The sequence below is a fragment of the Argiope bruennichi genome, chromosome 9 (genome assembly GCF_947563725.1).
Source record: "Argiope bruennichi chromosome 9, qqArgBrue1.1, whole genome shotgun sequence".
Lineage (NCBI taxonomy): Eukaryota > Metazoa > Arthropoda > Arachnida > Araneae > Araneidae > Argiope > Argiope bruennichi.
The window spans coordinates 34352442-34376589 of record NC_079159.1 but is presented as its reverse complement, the minus strand read 5'-3'; the positions used below and the strand labels follow the sequence as shown (position 1 = coordinate 34376589).

The 24148-nt window shown below is 28.3% G+C and overlaps 1 protein-coding gene across 4 annotated transcripts in view; it reads left to right on the top strand.

Moving 5' to 3' along the window:
- LOC129983915 (intermembrane lipid transfer protein VPS13A-like) overlaps nucleotides 1-24148 on the top strand; it is a 419638-nt gene that overhangs the window by 171145 nt on the left and 224345 nt on the right. For all 4 annotated transcript variants that reach the window (XM_056093621.1, XM_056093622.1, XM_056093619.1 and 1 more), the window contains exon 3: nucleotides 22711-22754. In XM_056093621.1, the coding sequence (XP_055949596.1) occupies nucleotides 22711-22754 (44 nt within the window). The remainder of the gene's footprint in view (nucleotides 1-22710; nucleotides 22755-24148) is intronic.

The window sequence follows — 24148 nt, the reverse complement described above, 5'->3', positions numbered from 1 at the left end:
TCAAAATGCTAATTAATAATTAATTTTGCTTTCAAAATCACATTACGAAACAAAGTTAATATTTTTAAATGTTTCTGAAGTTTAGAGACAGTAGCTCTAATCAGGCATGGTAATTTTTTATACAGTATTTTATTCTAATTATGGTTGTAATATATAATTTTTATAAGTAAACATCGGATTTTTATAGTGTATTTTTAGATAAAACATTATAATTTTTTTATATAGGATTATTTTAAAAATGTTATTTTATTTACATGATGATGTAACATAATAGCTTTCAACGTTTCTTCCATCCGTTCTTTTATCTTCTTCTTTTTATAAACTCAACTATGAAAATGAATAAAGAATTTTCATTTTTCCTGTATTAATTATTTTGTTAATTATAAGTGAAACATAGTAACTTAAGCAATTTTTTCAACATTTTAACTATACCGAATTTTTTTATAAATAATTTAATAATTTTTTTAAATATTTTTATTTGGGTGAGGCATGATTCATTTGCATTACTATGCCATAATATTTAAAGCCTTTTTAAGGCTACGACTTCACAATGATATATAATTTTAAAAAAATTACCTAAGTAGTTTACTTTATTCTTAAGTAACTTTTTCAATTTACTTTTAGTTTTTTCTGCATGTATAAAGTGAATGCGTCATAATACAAGCGATTTTAGCATTAATATTATTTCTCATTATTTTAATTATGGGATTCTTTTTCTAGAACTATTATTTAAATTAACCCACCTTATTATCAGTCGCACTCATATTATTCACTTATTATATCTTTTTTAAGACGAGATGAAGTCAGTATGTTTACCTTCACGTTAATCTTCATTTATCTACATTTTAATTTATCATCGTTACAGATGGTAAATGGTGAAAAAACAGCCCCATCCAAATGTTTAGTTATAACGAGAAATCAATGTTATTTATATCATATGAATAACATTAACATTTTTGAGATAGCGAAGTTTTTATTGCCTATTACAACTGGGTTTCCAAACTTTTAAACATTGTGATTCATTTCACCCACCACATAATGATTTTCTGTAAACCAACAGAGCACATTTTTTCCCAAAAGATGTTTTACGGACGAAAAAAGAATCTTTTTAAGGAAAAAATATTTATTATTAAATATAATAAATGTTTTAGAAATGATAACAAACCGCTTCGAAATTAATGCGTGTAAAAATGAATAAAATATTTATTAATATAAATATTTATTATATAAAATAAAATATTTATTAATATAAATATTTATTATATAAAATAAAATATTTATTAATATAAATATTTATTATATAAAATAAAATATTTATAGTAAATATTTATAGGAGTTTTTGATTAGGTATGCAAAATCTGAGTTGACACGAGTCGCTTGTTTGCGTATTGCTCTTTTTTGCCATGTTGCTTCTGTATGGCGTGATGAAAAATTTAAGCCCCACCATATTTTTATAAATTGTGGAAAAGTACATGCACATTGAAGATCTTGCCTGGATCTACTAAAAATGTAACTCATGACTAATCAGTGAGTTGCGAATTACTATGTTAGACAATTTCTTCGTATTATATTTTAAAATTTTTTAATATTTTGCGATTATTACAATTTTGCTCTCCTCTTAAATCCCTAATAATATTTTTTTGTGTTGTTAAAAGCTTAATTTTGCTAAACATTCCTTAATATCTTATGCGTTGACATAGCATGGCCTCTTGTACATGCAAAAGCTATAAAACTCAGAGTCTTGGATATGTTTTCAGTATATTTTTATTTATAACCAAGGGCATTAGCCACCCCCCTTCTCCTTAAAATTTCTCGCATTCTTCATAATCAAGGAATTATTCGCATAAAAATCGTGGGCCTTGAGCAAGGTTGTACGTGCTCAGAATTTTACTATAAGTGAACCACATGTGTGCGTTTTGTGCTTCGTATTGTAGTCTGGAAAACAAGCATACGTGAAGTTGGCTTAAAATACGATGCAGATATATGCTAAATATATGTATAAAATTATGTGAGTATTTTACTTTTTATAGCGTACATTTTTTCCAATACAACTTGATTTCCACGGCTACCGCGATTAACGGCCAAATCATATAAAAAAAAGGACAAAAATAGACAAATTGAAAGCAACCATGCACGCTTTCACTTTGGGTTTCTCTGTGGCGTTATTCTAACTTGGCGGTATTTTTGGCGTCATTTTAATAGCTGTCGCTGTGGAAAGCAAGATGTACCTTTTTTCATTTAATCGGATAGACAGGTTTCTTGTCAATGGATTTCATTCAAAATTTGATATAAATCTACAGATTCAAACAAGATCCCATGCCAGATTTCATCTGTCTAGCTTGTTTGAGTTATCGTATTTATAGACAGATAGAATCATAGATAGTCATATTTATACAAATATATTTTTTGAACACAGGAAAGCTGAAGCGTGGACAGTCGCAAAAATATTTTTTCACCATTACTATATTTTTCTTATGTTAGAAGAGAAGCTAAAGATGTATTAAATAACCATAATTAAAAAAAGCTTTTTGGTATTTTCTGTTTAAATTTAGCATTAAAAGGGAATAAAAAAATTCAGCAAAACAATGGGCTACATATTATTAATATCTACATAGCAAAGTTTTCTTTATCAACAAGAATTTTTTAAATTTTATTTAAAGATTCTTTCCCTTTATATGGGTTCTATTTTATTTGAATTTGAAAAAAAAATTTTTTTTAATTATATAGAACTTTTTTATAAAATACTATAATGAATCATTTTTTATTTATTTAACTGTATAATGCAGTTATAATTTAATCCATTCTGCTGATAAAATATTACCTTTATCTGCATGTGTTTTTATGAATTTTTATTATATAATTTGAAATATTTTTTTTCTTAATGCGTGGGTAAAATTGATTTGATTTTATTTCGAAAAAAAAAAGATGTCTACTGCATTTTAAATATGTAAATTTTTTTTAAATTTTAATTAATTTTTAATTTTAAAAATGTATTAGTATTTACATAGCGAAATTCTCTTTATAAGCAATAATTTAAAAAAAAATTATATTTAAAGATTTTTTTTTTCTTTTATATGAGATCTATTGTATTTGAATTTGGGAAAAAAAACACCACATCAGTGTTTTAATTATGACTTTTTTCTGGAATTTTTCTTTCTTTTTTGTGTGTAGAACGATTTTATATAGTTATATAATTTAATCCATCCTTCTTATAAAATGATCTTTTTTATCTATATGAATTTAATTGCTTAGTTTTAAATATTTTTCTCTTAATGTATGGGTAAAGTTTATTTAATTTTATTTAGAAAAAAAAATTCTTTGGCATTTTAAATATGTGAATTTTTTTCTAGAATACTAAAACTTTTATCAGCGTAACTGTATAATGCAATAAAATATTTTAATCCACTCCGCTTATAAAATATTTCCATGCATCATGTTGCATATCTCTTCGCTGGCATTTGAAAAATTGTACATGACATGTTTTTGAATAATGAAAAAAAAAAAAAAAATTAAAACTGCATATTTCTATCAAAATGACAGTCAGGGGAAAGACGACAGACACATTTACAACAAAAGAAAATAAACTTCACGCCTTTTTTTCCTTTTTTTTTTCTTTCCCTTTTACTTTTTTTTCTTTTCGCTGAAGACTTCCGTCACTTGATTAGCATAACTGTGGAATTACTAATGGAGTGTCGTTAAAAATGAATTCATGTTTTCTCACTTTAGCTTTTAAACGTGTTCGGAATGAACTGTCTTTTCTTTTTTTTTTCTTTTCTTTTTGCATCCATCTTTGAAAAAAGAAAAAAAAAATGCAATTATGATGGATTTTCAGTAAGACTGTGCTTACCATAATAAAAAGCTTATACCATCGCTTCCTAACACCGAAAGCAGATGAGACTGTTTAGTTTTCAAGGTTCTTTTTGAAATTGAAATTCAAGGTCAGATATTACAATTAGTTTCTGAATCAATAGGTCTTGTTCAAACAAGACATAAAATATTTTAATGGATTTTTAAAGTTAGAATAAAATTTAGAGGCTTATTACTAATGCTTTTTCCATACAAATAAATTTATTTAAAAGATTCTACTGCTCTAATTCTTATATATGAATATGTAACACCCCGTTTGACGTACGATCAGACCTTGCTTGTCGAAGGTAAAATAATTTATTGCTTAACAGCTCGTGTAATTTTTTCTAGAAGTATGTCAAATCGATATCATTGCTTTAGAATATTTTATCAATGTATCTTTTAATTAGTATTATAAAAACCTAATATAGTAACTTTGGTTTATAGATAGAGTTGCAAGATACATTAAGGTATCTGTCTACCTACGGAGACAAATTTTTGAAAAATCCCTCTGATGAGCTATTTTAGTTCATTTTCTGGATCAATGTGATTGCAAACAATGAAAAATATTGATCGGGAATTCTACGCCAACTAGATACTGTAAAATGTGTCAATTTGGGTAAAAAAATAGTGATAATTTAATAAAACAGAAAACACTCTACAAAAGATTCTATCGCACATATTTCAATTATTTTTATGCACAACATACTTACAGCTATAGTGAAAGGAATGAGCTAGAATCTAAGAAATGTGTGCATTTTAAAAAAAAGTTACAGCTAATCGAGTATTTCTGTAATGAAAATTTCACAAAATTCTTTGTTGAAAATTACATTAGGCAACTCTAAAAGAAAAACTACTCTTTTCAAAGTTATATCTCTAGTTCAATTCCTTTGGAACACTTAAGGTAACACATATGCAAAATATCAAGGTAATATATTATTAAATTTTTAAGATGTCATGTTTTGCGTATGAAATTTTTTACGAAATTCAAGTTATTCAAAAAATTTGTTTAAACTTTTCATTAGTCTTGTACTAAAAATGCTTCGTAAATCTAAGCAATGTTCAAAAGCTGATAAAACTGGCAATACTTTCGGAATAAAAACTACTCAAAACGTATTCTTATACCCGTGGCTTGCTGATAGAACATATTATAAAATAAATTATAATTCAGGGTGGTATATATTTGTTAAAATATTGCAAAACATTTGACTTCAGGTTTCGTTTTCAGCTACAGTGGTTTATAAAATATCACACATCTCGATTTCTATTTATCGTAGAATTAAAACAAACACAGATTTGGAAACCCAAATAAATGGATTTTAAAGTTAGAAAACTCTCAGATCATTCCGAACTCCCCTATTTAAATCTTTTATTTCATATTGCAAATTATCGATAATTTTGTACGCTAGTTTTAAATGTAATATTCCGAATTATCAAGCTTATAAAGTAAATAGTTTATATTAAAGTTTTTTTTTAATCTAATTAATTTGAAAAGTAAGTTGTTAAAAAATAAGTTTTGAAGAATTTTCTTTCTTAATTATTAGGATAGATTAGCTATTAATTTCATCATCATGCCATGATTTCTATTAAATTTCGTATTAAATTCAGGTTCTTTTCCGTTAGCCGGGCGCAAATGTCGCCAATTGTGAACCAACGCGAATTTAGAGTAAGAAATTTGGCGGAATTCTACATTATTTGGCGATTTTTCGCTTGTGCCTGACTAATGGATTGTGAACCAAACGCGAATTTGGCGTAATAAATTTGGCGCAATTCTACATTATTTGGCAATTTTTCGCTTGCGCCCGACTAACAGAAAAGTACCTAAATTCATTATGCATTTGGATTTATTAGAACAAAGCTAACTTAAAGCAGAAAAATCTTTTGGTATGTCGAAGAATTAAGCTTCAGCTAATAGGTACTTTTCTTTTTCTTTTTTCAGTTAATAGGTTTTTAACTTAAAATTAAGAAGAAAATTGTTTTTTTTATATGGTTTGAATGAAAAATAATCAATGGACAGTAACAAGTTTCATTCAATTACTTCTTTTTTCAGTTTCACATACAAACAATCGATGAATACAATGAATCGATATGATAATTTTTTAAACCTGTCATCTTACAATTTTTATTACAGTTAAATGATTACTTTGATATCCAAACATGTAATTTCATCGCAATCAAAATGCATTTTATTCACACATTTCTCAAAAATTGCTTTCATATATGCTCTTTGAAAGATATAAATATAAGACATTTCGCAACTGACTGATTTTTATTGTAATAAATTCATTTATAAATCCTTTCGGAAATCATAATGCAGAAGCTTATTATGAAAATCCCGATTGATGGACTTTATTCAATAAATAAATATATGTTTATTATATGCTTTGCTGAAAGTGTGAAAATGATTTAAGAGTTATTCATTTCAGCTACCTGAATTGATTATTATTTAGGGATTAGTAATTCAAATCAATTGACGTAAAAAGAAAATTGATTCATTACTTAAGTAAATAACCGCTTGTCAGTTGAATGAAAATAAATTATCTGGAAAATATATTACATTTCTTTTCCAGCGTCATGAGTAGAACATTTACTAATGAAGCATGCATGATGCATTGTATATAGTTACATGCTGCTCACATTACTAATGATAGGATAAAAGACTTAACAGCTCGAATTTATATGATTATTTTTTATTACTAACCAATTATAAATATGACATATAAAACAAAGTAGAAACCTTTTTTTAAAAGAATTACAAAATAGAAATGGAAAACTGAAAATAATAATGAACTTAGAAATCAACTGGACTTGGTTAATTAGGAATTGATAAAAATGTAATAAAATATGTTTTATTCAAAAATTTAAAATAAGGAACCTGGGTTTGGTTATGCGCGTAGAAAAAAATGTACATAAACATATTTTTTTTTCAATATTTAAAAGCTTTATTAAATAATAAGTATTTAAAAAGACAGTATGTAATTTTAATAAATAAATTTATTATACTTATAAATCTTAAAATAATTGATGATAAAAATTTGAATAATTACGTACATTTTTTATTTAAAAAGAAAAACCTTTAAAAACTTGCCTTTTTTTTCATTTGGATATTTTTTTTATTTTATTTTACAAATAAAGAACATTAGTATTTTTTTTTTGTGCTTATTCAATACTAAACTGTGTATACTATATTCCCCGTATTTATTACAGGGTATTCGTACGTATTTATTACTGTGCATTCAAATTACTGTATACGTTGTAATAAACAAGGTTTTTAAATAAAGGTTCCACAATTAATGTGTGCAAAGTTTTCAATTAATTTGAATATTATTGATTTTCTTAGCTTACCTTTACTTTATGCATAGTTAATTAATTTCAGTTAAGTTGGATTAATTTAAATATTTAATTACTTTAGATTTTAATTAATTTAAATGACAATTTGCTTTAGATTTTAATTAATTTAAATGATAAATTGCCTTAGTTTTTAATTAACTTAAATATTTTATTGCTTTTTATGACTGAATACAAAGTGCTGTATTTAAATTGATTAAGGATTTTAAGGAATTATTTATTAATGTTACTGAGGTGACAATGTAATTGAAATATTAAAGAAAATACTATAGAAATAAAAACAACTTATTATAATTTTTAACCTAGCTTCGGAAAATCAAAATAAATTCATATTATAGATTATATTGTAACATTGTATTAATAGGAAATTCTAGAAGTCAAAGAAAAGAATAACCGACGAATTGAAATTAAAATATTACAAATTGATGGAGATACGATGCATTTATTTTAGGCTAAGTATCAAGAATTTAACTTAAAATAGTAACAATTAAATTAAAATGTGGTATTCTGATTTCATATCTTTTCTTTTGCTAATTCTACTCTTTGTAAAATTATATTGTATATTCTATTCTTTTGTTAAATTATATTTAAATTTAATACAAATTAATCCAAATAAATATAATAAAATAAATAATAAATATAAAATATAATAAATGTAATAAAATTAATCCAAAAATGCTTTACTTTTGTTTTTACGACTACTAAAAGCAGAACAAAATAAATTGCACCATAAATTATACATTATACAATACAGGAAAAAATATAATACATATAATATAAAATACATTACAGAATAAATTATAAACCGGAAATGAAACTTATAAAATCGAAAGTAGTTATCTTAAGAGCCGTAAAATTACAAACAATTAATTTAAACAACACTTTTTTTTTCTCTCAAGCAATACATGCCTTAAAAATATAGATTTGTGTTCTATATTTGTATTATTTTATACAAACACTTTTTTTGTGCTTGTATTGTTTGTAAAAATATAGATGTTTATTTTTAATTGTTTCTATTTTTTGAAATTTAAAGATAGAATCGGGAAGCCGTATATCAATAAATGACTGATACCCGAATTATTTCCACCAATGCTAGGACTATTTTAATTAATAAGTAATGACGAAATACTGAAAAATATGTGAAATGAATATTATAGTCAATATCTTTTTTTAAACTACTAAGAGACGTTAGAAAATAGAAAAAAAAAATCTTGGTAACATTTAGAAAAGGAAAGTTCACTGGTAAAGAGAGAATTGCAAAATAGGGAATATTATGAGGATAATGATTCTAAACTCTTACGACATTTCTAAGAAGATTTCAATCCTAAAGTGAGAATGCGTAATAGTTCATATACAAGAAGAAAAGAGTAGACTCATTGTTGATAAAATGAAATGGAAAATACTAAGAGAAAAAGGTAAAGTCAACAATAAACTTATAGACAAGTTACAAAAATATTATGTGATTACAATTACAATTTACAATTTAATATAACAGCCGCTTTTTTTTTTTTTTTTTTTGCTGCTGTTGCAATCAAATTCTATGCACCCAGAGAAACAGATGGTGTAAATAGTGTAACATGATGAAAAGTAATTTTCAAAAAACTTCATTGGGACTTTCGTATTCAGTTATAAAAGGAAATAAAAACAATTTACGCAGCATTTTACAATAAAAATTTTCTTAGAAAAGCTTGCAAGCCCTTACAGAACAATAGTGGAATTTTTAACAAATTCTAATGGATTATTTTGCTCAAAGAAGTTTAATTTAGTAGAAAAAAATTAAAAGAGTAGCATTATTTAATTTATGTTGTTTAGATCTGTAATCCATTCTAGAGTATTTAGAGATATCAGTTCATCCACTGATGCTTGAAAACTACATAGCATTCACAAAGACCAAATTCAAATATTGAAGTATCAGTTATTGTCTACTACAATATTATTCAAAAATAATGTATCAAGATAAAAGAAAATAAAATAAGTTTAAAATAAACAAAAACAGAACTTGACATACAAATGTACACTTTTTGTGGTATTAAAATTTTTTAATGTGTTTTCTGGAAACAGATGTGTTTTTTACTTTCCTCTACGGTAAACATCATTAAAATAATGTTTTTAAAATATTGGAATGAAATTTTGATAACATGTTTCATTTGGTTTTAGTTCTCTTATGAATTAGAATCTAATGTTTCGGTTTATATTTTATTATTTTGTTGGTCTTTTATAAAATGATAAGATAATTTTTAAATAAAAGTTTTTATTTTCTTACCAGAAATAGAATATTTCCAAAACTTTTAGACTTATAGGTAATTTTTCATTACAGAGTTGTGGTGAAATATAAAGGGTGTCCCAAAATGAACGCAAGATTTGAATTTGACACCATTCGTGCAGTAAAGAGTTGGCAAACCTATTAAAAAATCATTTGACAGCTGACAGTTTTTAGGGTTAGTAAAAAGGGAGCGTTAGAGGATAGAATAATATGTTAATGCTACATTTGAATTAAATAAAAAACACAATTTTTTCTTTAAATTATTATATTTTTATTGAATCGTAAAGTACATAGGATAGGGTTATGTATGGAATAACACATAGGGCTGATGACCTCCACGGCTTTGCAGCCACATACGCACTCTTTTGTTGAAATTTTTCATGACTATTTTGTATAAATGTGGCTGAATTTCGTTGATGCAGCGTTGCATTTCCTCTTTCAATGCACGCGTACTTGTGGTCTTGTTGGCATAGACCCTTGACTTCAAATAATCCTATAAAAAGAAATCCAGTGGTGTTAAATCACACGATCTAAGGCGGCATGTTCTCAAATTTTCGAACTATGGCCACCAGACTTTTCATTATTTTTGAAATATTGTTCAGAAGTGAAAACACGTTGTTCTATCGTGTAACGCTACATTTTTACTTATCTAAACTATCAGCTGTCAAATGGGTTTTTTAAAAATAGGGTTGACAACACCTTATTTCACGAATGGTGGCAAATTTAAATTTTGTATTAATTCAAAGTTTAGTTGTTTAGTTTAGTTTGCATTCAAATTTTGCAACTCTCTTTATTAGTTATGCATTGTGTAAATATAATAGTAATTTATTCATTAGAATTTGCTATATAATTTTTGGCATAAGTACAAATTTTTCACTGAAATTTAGTTAAATATTGCTTCTAATTTAAAAGTTTATAAAATTTTCTATCAAAATTAACTGAAATTTTCAGTTTTATTCCCCAAAGTAATTAAAAATATTTTTTTTATAAAAATTTTAAAAAACATAATTATTTTTTAGGAAATTAAAAAAAAAGCTCCAAAGGTAGGCACATACCTTAATATACGGGACAATTTTGAAATTAGAAGTAAATTTAAAAATCAGAAAAAAATGTTTAACTATCTTATTCTCTTCCGTAAGTCCATAATTTTGTATTTACAATTATAACCATTTGAGGATTATATAATTTAGGGGACGTTGAATTATCTGGGACAAAAAAATAAATAAAGAGACCTTTGCAATCCAAAAATTTGAATATTTTTTAAGTTAAAGCTGCAATTGGGGTTTTTTTTATTATTTTTTTCCTACTTCCCACACAAACTGCTAATTATTGCAATAATTATAATTTACTTCTAATTTCAATGTGGCTTCTAATTAAAATGTGGCTAATTATTGCAATAATTAGCCACATTTTAATGACGTAACATATTATTTTCTTTTCCTTTAAGAACACGATTCGACTGAGCTAATCCACTTTTGATCTCATTAAAATTTTGATTATTTATTCATTTTCTTTTCAGAGAAGGACGAATTTCTAAGCATAATCAAATTGGAACAAAAAGCGAATAACACCATGACGAAGTTCTTTACTAAAAGTTTAAAAAAATTTAGTTGATTAAATTACTGCTTTTTTCATTTCAGTTTTCGTGACTTTGATATTTTTTTATTGTAGAGGTTGAGCATAAGTCTGCTAGAGCAATAAAGCGCTGAAAAATATCTTTCTTATAACCTGTTTAAAGACAATGAATTTGTTGTATTTAAGAGAAATATAAGCTCTAAAAAGAGAGAAAAAAATTTAACCAAGCAAAATGTTTTTTAACGCTCTTAAATCAGTTTTTGAGCACCATATAGTCATATGGTAGCCAAATCGTTAAATTTTTATATCTTCCTCAACTCAGTGAGACAGTTTGCACGCGATTCAATCATAAATCATTACATGTTTCACTTTTCCCTGAAAAAGATCTATTGGTTTCTATATTTAAATCTCCATTACATATTCTATAAAATGATCTGACAACTGAATCTGTCAGAATAGTCCCAAACGTTAATTATTTTCTTTGGACCAATAAAATATATCCTAGTTTATCCAATTTTAGTAAGAATTTTATATTAAACTAGCTGACCTGGCAAACGTTGTTGTGCCATATAAATTATTTCTAGTGAATATTTTGGTTGTTAATTAAAAAATAACAAATGCATTGTAACTGTATGGGGATGGAATCTATGACAGAAAGAGGAATGGAGCGCTGTAGACGATGATCGCCGATAAAAAAAACACCAACCATTCATTTTCTCAATACAATGTATTTCATGAACGTAACGAACATGTACATTGTTTGATCTCTTAAAAGTTAAATGCAAAATGAGAAAAGTAATATATTTTTTATCCTAAAGTATAAAAATGAAATAAAGAAAATCAATATTCATTTCGAAGAGCAATTGAGTGTGCGATATTTTTTGTCAGTCCGTCTTTGGCCAACATAAATAAGCTCGATGGTTTGCCCACGCGAGAACATGCCACGTATAATTGCCGTGTGAAAAACATGGTGTGCCCAAATCGAAGCCGCAAACAGACATCGATTGGCCTTGCGACTTATTGATTGTCATTGCGAATGCCAATCTAATAGGAAATTGAACGCATTTGAATTCAATTGACATGTCAGTGAGATTCATTGTAATTCGTGGCAGTAAAACATTTTCGACTCGTAATTTGCCATTCAAAATGGTGGCTCCGATAACGTTTTTCATCAATTTTTTAATGACCAATCTCATGCTATTGCGCAGCCGTGGTGGGTTCAAATTCCAAAGTAAAATAACCAAAATGTCTCTTTCTGCCAGCCACGCATGATTTATGTATTGTGTGCGTACATCGGGAAATATGCGGTCAGTGAGAGGAGCATTTTGCGAATCAACGACAGTGCAGAAATTAGTGGCAATTTTATGCCTCCAGTATTTTCAAAGACATCATCTTCTCCATCGCCGATATCTAACAATTGGTCCGAGAATGTGTCAGCAGATGAATCTTGTAGCATTTGGACGCGCATGTTTATTTTTAGCTGGACTGTTTCAACATTACGCCATATTGGCGATGATTTCAAGCAAGCTTTGATCTCACCAGCGTACGTCGAACGTGGATAGGAACACTCTAATTACCTAGCGTTATGAAATATACTTTACGACCTATTCTCATACCTACCAAATACACATAAAAAATTTCATAAAAATCGGTCGAGCCGTTTCGGAGGAGTACGAACACAGACACCGTGACACGAGATTTTTATATATTAGATTATTAAAAAAATTAACGGTATTTAAAGCTATACTCTATTGTCACGAGGCAGATTTTATGTTACTCAGTCGTTTTTCATTAAATGTTTCACATTTCTTTGGAAAATATCGTTTGGTTTTAAATCCCATCCTTTCTGAATAGAATTCAATCGGATATTTCCAGAAGGCGCTTCTTTGATCAGAATTGTGGAAATATTATCAAATATCAAAAAATTATTCATCCAAATATCACTTTTTTCACATAAAACGGCCATTCTGATTATAACCCAATAGCCAATTTATCTCCAATAAGAAAAATACTCTTTGATGTGACTTTGTTACATTCTTTATTTAAAATTATATATCAGATATTTTGAAACGTTCTTTATATTTTTGATTTGTAATCTGATAATCTGAGAAGTTGATTTAAACTTCCAATCAATTTTTTAAGGAAGCATTTTGACGCCAACGAATTTAACCCGCTCGTTTCTTTAAAGTTATGAAGAGTTTTGTTGAAAACTTTTCTTGGATCAGTTACTTGTTAAATTTAGAGGGCCGCGGTGGCCTGGTGGTAAGGTCTCGGCTTGTGAGCCATAGGGTTTCAGGGTCGAGACACGATTCCAACGAAGAACTGCCGTGTAAAGGGGTCTGTTGTATGTTAAATCCGTCATGCCAAACTTCCTCCCGCTGGTGTGGTGTGGCGTGGAGAGGGGGAGTGCCAGCTCAGGTGTCGTCCTCGTCATCTGACCGCTGTTCAAAAGTTATATCTGTCCCAAAATAGCCCTAATGTTGCTTTACAACCGGACGTTAATATAACTAAGCTAAACTATTAAATTTAGATTTAGAGCTACAATTTTACCGGAAACTGCCTAACCCTCAGTTACTTTAAAGCAAGTTTCTTAATTTTTCGATCTATATTATATCTTATTTATATTTTTGAAATGCAATCTGATAAAATGACAAGTAATGGCATTGTAATCTGAAAAAATGAACTTTCTCTCCATATCTGGTGGAACGATTTTCACCCCAACGAATTTAACCTGCACAAGGCTGTTTTTTCAGAAATTTTTGAAGAGTTCTGTTATATCTACCCTCAGATGAACTGCCTAAATCTTTATTACCTTTAAACAAGTTTCTTAATTTTTCAGTCTGACTTTCTACACAATACATAATACATACATAGTATGTACATTTCATCAATGCTTGGAAATTTTAATAAGTTCTATAGTCTATCCAAATAATAAAGATAGTTTTTTTTCTTTTCAAATTGGTATACCTAATGACATTAACCCGTTGCACTCGGAAAAGTAATTCGATGCAAAATTATTCACCTAATACAAGGGCTTGTTTAGTGTTCCGAAAAAATAAATATACATATATATAATTGTTTTAAGTCGAGTTTCTTTTAAAAATTAATCTACATCTTTCTGCCATTCTCTAGGTAATTTTAATAATCAAATTTGAAAAATAAATAAATAAAACGTCAAAATGATGCACTGTCTTGAATGGTGAGTGAGAGTTTAGTTTAGTTATATTAACGTCTGGTTTTAAAGCAACAGTAGGGCTATTTTGGGACGGACCTCGTAATTTTGAGCCTCGGTTAGATGACGAGGACGACACCTGAGCAGGCAACCCCCTTCTCCAACCCACACCAGCGGGAAGACGTTTGGCTAGGATGGTTTAAAGTGCACCAGACCCGCTTACACGACGGTTCTTCGGTGGAATCGGGTCTCGAACCTAAAACCTCCAATTTCGAACCCGAGACCTTACCATTAGTACCATTTGGTGGTAAAGTCTCGGCTTCGGAACCGGAGGGATTCAGGTTCGTGACCCGATTCCACCGAAGAACCGTCGTGTAAGGGAGTCTGGTGCACGTTAAATCCGTCATGACCAAACGTCCTCCCGTTGGTGTGGTGTGGTGTGGTGTGGAGAGGAAGATGCCAGCTCAGGTGTCGTCCTCGTCATCTGACCGCGGTACAAAATTACCAGGTCCATCCCAAAATAGCCCTAGTGTTGCTTCAAACGGGACGTTAATATAACCAAACCAAATCAAATCGAACCAATGGTGAGTGAGAGTCACCATCCAAGTGCAAGGGTTAATTAACTATATATGGGATTTGAATGATCATCCTAACTTTTCTTTAATATAAAGTATATAATATTAAGTATAATCAAACGAAAAACTACGAAAGAAAGACTAATTTATAAAATGCAGTTAAAAAAATGCCTTGTCTTACTTCAAGAGAAAAAAAAGTTGAATAAATAAAATTTCTTCCTCTGTTGAATTTTTTTCTCTTCCATTTTATTTAATATGCAAAACACCAAAAGTCCAGTAGGTCAGTAAAACACTAAAAAAAGACTTCTATTACCATATAACCTGTTTAACGACAATGAATGTGTGATATTGAAGCAGTGTATGAGCACCTAAGAGAAATAATATAAGTTAATGTCTCACAAAAAGAACCTTATCGCCACGAGACAGCGAAGCCATTAAATTTTTATGCTGTCTTCAACCCATTACGACAGTTTCAACGCAATTCTATACCATGACTCACTGCATATTTCCCTTTTCCCTATCAAAGCTCCCATATTTGATTCCCCACCAATGCGATCTTCACCTAATTCGTGACAAAAAGATAATGAATAGGCGAAAAATGCGAAAATTTCAATCGCCGCTTTGTAATCTGACGCCAAAAGCTAACCTCCTTCGCACTGATTTAGCGAAGATATGAAGATTATTATTATTTTTTTGTCTGTCCGTGGTGTTCGCAAAGTCTTGTAGCCATGCCTCCACGCAACACCTGATGGCGACAGAGCAACATTTTTTAGCATGTGCATCACTATCACTATCATGACAAGGCCACTGGATTCTTTTTTAAGAGTCCTTAAAGGACGCTTGGCACATTGTTTGATATTTTTTGAAATCTGGAACCTGGATAACGGAACCTGTTCTCTTGATGGTAATTGTCACGCTTCGACGGCGTTCCATCACGTGTCCGACGTTATTTATTTTCACTTTTCAGATGGATCGTCTCGTCGTAGAAGTCAATGCTGCTCTAAGTTAAGTTAACCGGAACAACTTAGTTTCGGTTCTTTGTTGTAGCGAGGAATGCTTAAGAGAAGCGGAGCGCGTCTGTTTTTCTGACGAAACGCGTCCCTGTGATTCGTGACATACCGCGTGTATACATTTTTTTTAAAAAAAGAAATGTATGCTCTCGGAATAAGCGAAGTGGTATTGAGAAATGATAATTACCTAATAAACTAGTCTTGGATTAACCTTGCGGAAATATTTAAGACGCTTCAGTTTAGGTTGGAATAGATTTTGCTTCGAAGCAGTGTCATAGTCACCAGAAGGGCATGGGTGTTTCAATTATAGTTTGAAGCTTCATATAATAATGTGAAGGGAGGAATACTTTGTGCGAATATCAAACATTCTCATATAGTGATTTTTCTTATACTACTATTTATCTTGGCTTCGACACTTTTATGGGAAGTGTCAGTAAACTTGATGCACTTTCGATTGATTATTAATGATTTCACTTTTTGGTAGAATGATATGTTTCTTTAACTATCACCACCCTTATTGAGGTCATGAGATCCAGCAATCTTTTATAATGTAATTATGAATCATTTTTCAGTTTCTCCAACATTTATAGACAAAAAAAGGGGTAAAATGTTGTATACATACGACGGCGCGACCACTAGCTTTATAAAATGTCAAGAAGACAATCATTTGTTCAGTCAATTTCACTTGTTGGAATTTCATTTCAAGTAGAAGGCGATATGTTTATTGTTGTAGTTGTTGTTTTTGTTTCTAATGGCACTTGCCATGGACAAGCTCGCTAACGAAATCAGCGATTTTAAGCCGAGGGTGCGTCTCACGTTTTTTAGTAGCACCAACTAGGGCGAAACGTACATCTTAGCTACCCACGCATTACATTCGCTTGCACAGCCCCTTTTTACAGGGGGCACATTCACACATCTTACAGATAGAGCAGATGAAGAACAACCATGCCCGAACCGAGACTCGAACCCAGGACGCCCAAATCACGGGGAAGATGCGCTACTCCTATGCCAGGAAGCCGCCATGTCATTTATTCTTGCTATGATCGGTGGCAGATTTAGACATTTTATGGTTCTTAGGAGGATATTAGGAGGATACAGTATGCATTAGGAGGATACTCTTATTTAAGAAGATAGTCCAAATTGTTGCAGATTTGAACTAGTTTTAACACTTAATAATTGATTTTAGATTAATATCTTTATTTTATTAATTTTGTGGATATGCATTTCTTTCCCTTGTAGCACACAAATATTGTATGGCATCAATCAATATTCGCAATATTGTTTAATATCATTAATATAGCACCATATTGTCAAATAGGCTGTGTTACCTGGATTATTTATCTATATAGAGATGGTAAAGTGAAGGAAATTATGATAGTGGAGCGTTCGGCAATTTTATTGGGAACGTTTGCTATATTCAACATTTGTTAAGGCTAATTTTTAAAGTCTTTTGTCCAATTTGTATAAATAAATCAGGGTTGCGCAGAATTTTTTTTTTTTTTTTTTTTTTTTTTTTTTTTTTTTGTCGAAAGAAAGTAGCAGAATTGAAAAGTCAAAGAATTTATTGTTGTGGAGGTTTTGGCAAAAGTGTACCATCTAAAAATGTTTGAATTTTATCCAGTTAACTGCAAAATTTATTTTTTTAAAAGTCCTTAAAGTTTTCCCTTTGAAAGTCAAACAATAACGCATATAATCGTCGAACGTAACGCAAATAGTAAATGTCTTCAAAGTTTCGAAATTACTTGATGAGAGGAAGATACAAATGTTTAGATATTTGAACAAAACAGAATCAGGATCAGAATCTTTCAAACCACATAAGATAAATTCCATACACTTTTTCCTAAGAACAATCATTTGATAGATTTATTGGTTAGATTGGATTTAAAATTTCTGGTAGATATTACTTACATAATATCATAGCAGTGAACAAGAAACGAGAAATACAGCGATATATACATCATTTCTATTAATTTATTCCATCAAATTTATATGCCATTTTATTGCGAACAGTTTTAAATGCCTTCGCATTTTGTATTGAAGTTATGTAATGATAGAAAATACTAATTCATTTCTTCTATTAAATGAATTCTTCACTAAATAATACGGATTAGAAAAGTTTTAATGATTAAAGTTTGTGAAAATGCTCGATACTGAATGGCAAAAACTTTTTTTCAGAAATGCATTAAGCAAGGATTACTTGGACAAATAAAATACTGTAAAAAAACTTTTGATTTTATTTACATTACCAATAAATTTTTTCAAACAGTATGATTTGTGGAATGAAATTAAAATATGATAATTACTTAAATACATTAGTCAAGAACTAATCTTGTAAAAATATTTAAGGTAATTTTACCATAATAATTAAAGTTTGTAAAGATGTTCAGCTCTGAAGGGCAAATAGTTTTTGGAGAAATACGTTAAGCAAGGATTATTTAGACACATAAAATACTACAAAAAATATTCTTGGTTTTAATTTCATTACCAATAGTTTTTACAAATAGAATGCTAGCGGAATGAAATTAAAATATGATAATCACTTAAATACATTAGTCAAGAACTAATCTTGTAAAAATATTTTATATTTAAGGTAATAATAATTACAGTTTGTGAAGATGTTCAGCCCTGAAGGGCAAATATTTTTTGGAGAAATACGTTAAGCAAGAATTATTTGGACTCATAAAATACTATAAAAATATTCTTGGTTTTAATTTCATTACCAATAGTTTTTACAAATAATATGCTTGTGGAATGAAATTAAAATATGATAATCACTTAAATACATTAGTCAAGAACTAATCTTGTAAAAATATTTTATATTTAAGGTAATAATAATTACAGTTTGTGAAGATCTTCAGCCCTGAAGGGCAAATATTTTTTGGAGAAATACGTTAAGCAAGAATTATTTGGATTCATAAAATACTATAAAAAATATTCTTGGTTTTAATTTCATTACCAATAGATTTTACAAATAATATGCTTGTGGAATGAAATTAAAATATGATAATCACTTAAATACATTAGTCAAGAACTAATCTTGTAAAAATATTTTATATTTAAGGTAATAATAATTACAGTTTGTGAAGATGTTCAGCCCTGAAGGGCAAATATTTTTTGGAGAAATACGTTAAGCAAGAATTATTTGGATTCATAAAATACTATAAAAAATATTCTTGGTTTTAATTTCATTACCAATAGATTTTACAAATAATATGCTTGTGGAATGAAATTAAAATATGATAATTACTTAAATACATTAGTCAAGAACTAATCTTGTAAAAATATTTAAGGTAATTTTACCATAATAATTAAAGTTTGTAAAGATGTTCAGCTCTGAAGGGCAAATATTTTTTGGAGAAATACGTTAAGCAAGAATTATTTGGATTCATAAAATACTATAAAAAATATTCTTGGTTTTAATTTCATTACCAATAGATTTTACAAATAATATGCTTGTGGAATGAAATTAAAATATGTTAATCACTTAAATACATTAGTCAAGAACTAATCTTGTAAAAATGGTTAAAATAATACCACTTTGAATAAATTTTTGTTTAGATAATTTTGAATTTAGTCAAAAAAGTATGGTTAATTTATATTTGAGAGCAAATAGTTAAATAAGGAAAGATGGATGATTACGAGAAACCTGTTCATTTGAGACCCAGATATTGCTACTGGAAAATTATTAAAGATTATACCGAAACTAAGCAAAAAATTTAATTTAGCTGTACAAGTCACAACACGCTCATTTTGAAGGTTGTCGCCTGTGAAATATTTAAATATAGAATGGAAATGCTAGAAAAAAAGATTTCTTGGTGAGTTATAATATAAGATTCAGTAAAAGAATCTTCTAGTGCTAATTATCCAATGAATTAGCCACAAACTAACCTTGTGGATATATAAAACTCATAAAACAGGCTTCCAGTAAGTTTTGTTTTAGAATGTATAGCTAAGCAGGGAAAAGATTGTAGGTGAGAGATATTTAAAACCAATTAGTAAGATAATGGTAGTTGCGAAACCTGTTTAGTACCAAGAGGTTCAAATAATGTCATACAGATGCTATTCAACTTTTTCATTTATTTATCGGTGCAAGTAATTATGCTGATTCTAAACAAAAATTATTTGATTATTTCCTTCACAACCTTGTTAAAGAAATCAACAATTAATATGTTCAGTCAGCTTAGAGAAATCAGCTTAGAGAAGTCAGCTTAGAGGAGCGAAAATCTTTCAAAGATTCAAATAAACAATTTTCTCCTCTTCTATTTCTTTTTCTCCCAGAAACCACGGTGACTTGTGGTTAGATCTTAGTTTTGAGACAAGAAGTTTTCAAACAGGAGGTCCCTTGAGTATGATGAATATAGCATCGAGAATCATAGAATATGTTAAATATAACATCAAGCATTTTAGAATTTTTTTAAATATAACATCGAGCATTTTAGAATTTGTTAAGTATAACATCGAGGAGCCTAGAATATGTTAAATTTGATATCGAGGATTTTAGAATTTGTTAAATATAATATCGGTGATCCTAGAATACTTTAAATATAACATCAAGGATTTTAGAGTTTAAATATAATATCGAGAAACCTTGAATATGTTAAATGAAACATCAAGATTCCTAGAATTTGTTAAATATAACATTGTGGATCCTAGAATATATTAAATATAATATCAAGAATCCTAGAATTTGTTAAATATAACATTGTGGATCCTAGAATATGCTAAATATAACATCAAGAATCCTAGAATTTGTTATATATAACGTTGTGGATTCTAGAATATGTTAAATACAATATCGGGGATCAAACCTCTTTGTATGACATGCAAGTTTGGAAAAAGAATTGCAGAATTTGATGTCATTCTCTTCAGCTGGTCAGGATTCAAAATTGTTATGTCCATCGCAAAGTAGGTTTTGATTCAAAACGGGATTTCTTTAAAACTAAACTAAAATAAGCAAAATTCTTTTTCTCTCATGGTATCCAATGAAACTTAAATGAACGAATAACCATAACTTTTCTTTTCTTTTTATAGCAAATATTAAAATCCGATATTAATCTATAAGATAAAAGGTCTCAAAGACTGCATAGACATTAGATTGCATGTTATACAACCATTTCTTAATATTAGGAATATTGAACCTTTCTAAAAATAACTCTTATTTTCAAAATGGGGATAAATTGATTTCAAAATCATTTTAGTTTTTTGGCTGCAGCATAAATGTTCCGTCTAAATATAGAATCTAGATATCAGGATGCTTATTAAATAATAATTTCTTAATAATTACAATCGTTTCTTCTTTTTATAAATGATTATTTTATGATTAATAAAAATTACTCTTTAATTTTGAATTCAAGGTTCTTTTGAATTACGTTGTTCACTGTATCCTTAACAAGACGTTTCACTTATAACAAGAAAGATATTTATGAGTCTGATTTATAAAAATAATAGGTATTGTATAAGATTACTTATCAGATTAAAGTTGAAGATTTGGACATAAGTACTTTTCTTTTTTCCACTGTATTTAAATAGCATTCTTTATTATGAAATACGATTATACCTTATGCTGTTTTTATACAATACTTTTTACCAAAACGATAAAATAGTAATGACCAAATAGTAATAGAAGTGGGTTTTTTTGTATAATGTATGTATTATAATGTATTTATCCATGTATTTTTAAAACGATTGCTAATTTTGTTTAGAAATTCATTTCATTTTACTGCAACGCATTTAAAACAGAAATTCGACAACGTTCTAACAGCTTCTTATGCTAGCGTTTCTTCTGTAATTTAATAAAATTTTAAATTGAAGAAATATAATTCGAAACGTATTATTTTATCACAAATGTTGTCTGTATGACTTTTGTTGAAAGGTTTAATAATGTCTCCACTTGTTCTTTTGGCATTGCCATACTTTTAAATATTTTTGCTGCTGTTAGGGTTAGTTGTCATGGGGTTACCATAGCAATTCTGTTTTGACATTCCTAGCTATTCGACATTTCTATAAAACATATTCTGAAAGCCTTATTTTATGACAGAGTAAGAGCCTTCCATAAAAGGAGAACCTTTTATTTAACCTTCGTTCAGTAGACTAAGACAAATGAAATTAAGTAATACGTCTATGGCCATCATTTTTGTTGCTAAAACTCGAACGTTCCAAGTTATATAAATAAAAGGACCCTTCATCTAAAGCATTTAGTTGATGTAATCATAATTTGAAGCATAGTATTCTTAAATGATTAGTACTAATAATCAAACAAACCAAATTTGTATTCACTTTCAATTGAACGGACAGAACTTTGACTAAAAGAATGAAAATGCAGTTACTGAAACCAATGGAAAATGCAGAACTGGAAAAAATATTCTGTTACATCATAAATACGACTTGTAATGAGAAAATTAACAAAACGTTCTTACAGTATTGATATGTCCTTACTGTTATTTTATGTCAAGTTTATCAAAACAATATATTGGTCTTAAACACTTATATAAGTTAACCAAATATGCTCTCAAGTTGTTTTATGTGATATGTGTACAAAAGTTGTTAAAAAAAGGCAGATATTCCAGTCAACGCATCAAAATTTCGTATGTTTCTCTGTTTTCTTTTTGACATAAGACTTTTGATATTATAACTATTTGATAACAAACACATCTCTATGTGGGACATCACATTTTCTCTTCCTATATAAAAGGCACAATAGGTGCTGTGATTTTGATGCTAGCCACATGAACTTGGATTGTTCGTATAGCAATCATTTTTATTAGAAAGTTCATAAAATAATACAATATTAAGATTTTATAGTTGAAATTAATAATATTGCTGAGTTATATAGTTGTGAGTATTTGAACGTTGAATAAACCTTGAACTCTTCGATATCAATAACTTGATCGATATCAATAAAATGTTTGTGTTTGTTTTCAGGAACTGTGCATCTAACGGATTTGCATTTGAAGCCCGAAGCCTTGGTGAGTTTTATTCTTGTATATTGGAATATTGCCTTTTGGTGTCTATCTTAGCAATTTTTTTAGCGAACACTATTAAAGATGTAATTTTTTTAACCCTTTCTAAGGCCGTGGGAAGTATGCTTCCCACCAAATTTATCAATCTTTGTATGAAATTATGTAGGTTGGCATCAGTTCTGACAAATTTTTTTAGTAAGTCAAACTTAGATGCTTCAGTTCTTTATCTCAGACAAAATGATGTGTCTTAATTTGTTACTTAATTATTAATGAACCAAATTAATTAATTAATTAATCAAATTAAATTTATCTAATAAGCTAAATGAATCTCTTTCCTTATTCTAATTTCAAGTCTAAAAATATTTCAACATAATATGGCTAAAAAAAATGGCCCTTTAAAGAGTTAAATGTAACATAAAGTTTTTTTAAAATTTATTTATCTTAAAAAATGTAATTCAATTTTTTTCAAAAATTATACTTAAAATTAAAAAATAATTTGATAATTAAAATCGTGTTCTTCTATTTATTAAAAATAATTGGGTTCACAAATTTGACCCTTAAAATTTATTTAAACAAAATTAAAGCAAAAGTAATTATTTAAATCTTGAACACCAAAGAATACAATGTATGAACCAAGTATGAGATTTCATACTCTACATTATATCTTACTCTTCTATTCTTTCCCCATATATAAAACTACATTGCATGTTTTTGTTCTATTTCAACTAATATGTAATGTCTTTAATGTCACCTTATTATAATTTTTCCTTTGGAAGTTCCGATTTCAATTTATGAGGATTATTAATTATTATAACTATTTTCTGTAATATTCCTTTAGATCAAGATGATAGTTTCCTTGATTTGAGTCGAATCCAGTCGAATTTACAGTTTATAGTCCACTCTGAGTAATAAGTGCAACAACCAAAAAATTCATCTAATCTTATGAATAAACTATTTTAATGAAATTATTATAGCCAAAACATAAATTATAGTCGAGGTATTATAGTAGTCAAATGTAAATTATAGCCTAACATGTTTCCTCTCAGAATATTTAATAGTATTACTTATTTATTTAGCGTATGGTTTATTAGTACTTTGTTAAATTACATTTAATTAATGATATTAAAATATAAATACTTTTATTACTTCTTGCAGTGACTTAGCGAATTTACTAAAATATAATTTCACAATTATATTTAGATCACTGTAAAATAAGTTACTTATTTTATTGTTTAAATATTGCACAGAAAAGTATAATTTAATCAGTAGTCCAAAGACAACTCTATGCTATTTCTGCACGTATATCTTTTTTTCTTTTCTTAAGAATATTTGTTATGCAATCTTCTCTCTTGTGTACAAATATTCTTGGAAATAAAAAAGTACAAAAGGATTGCTTCTTC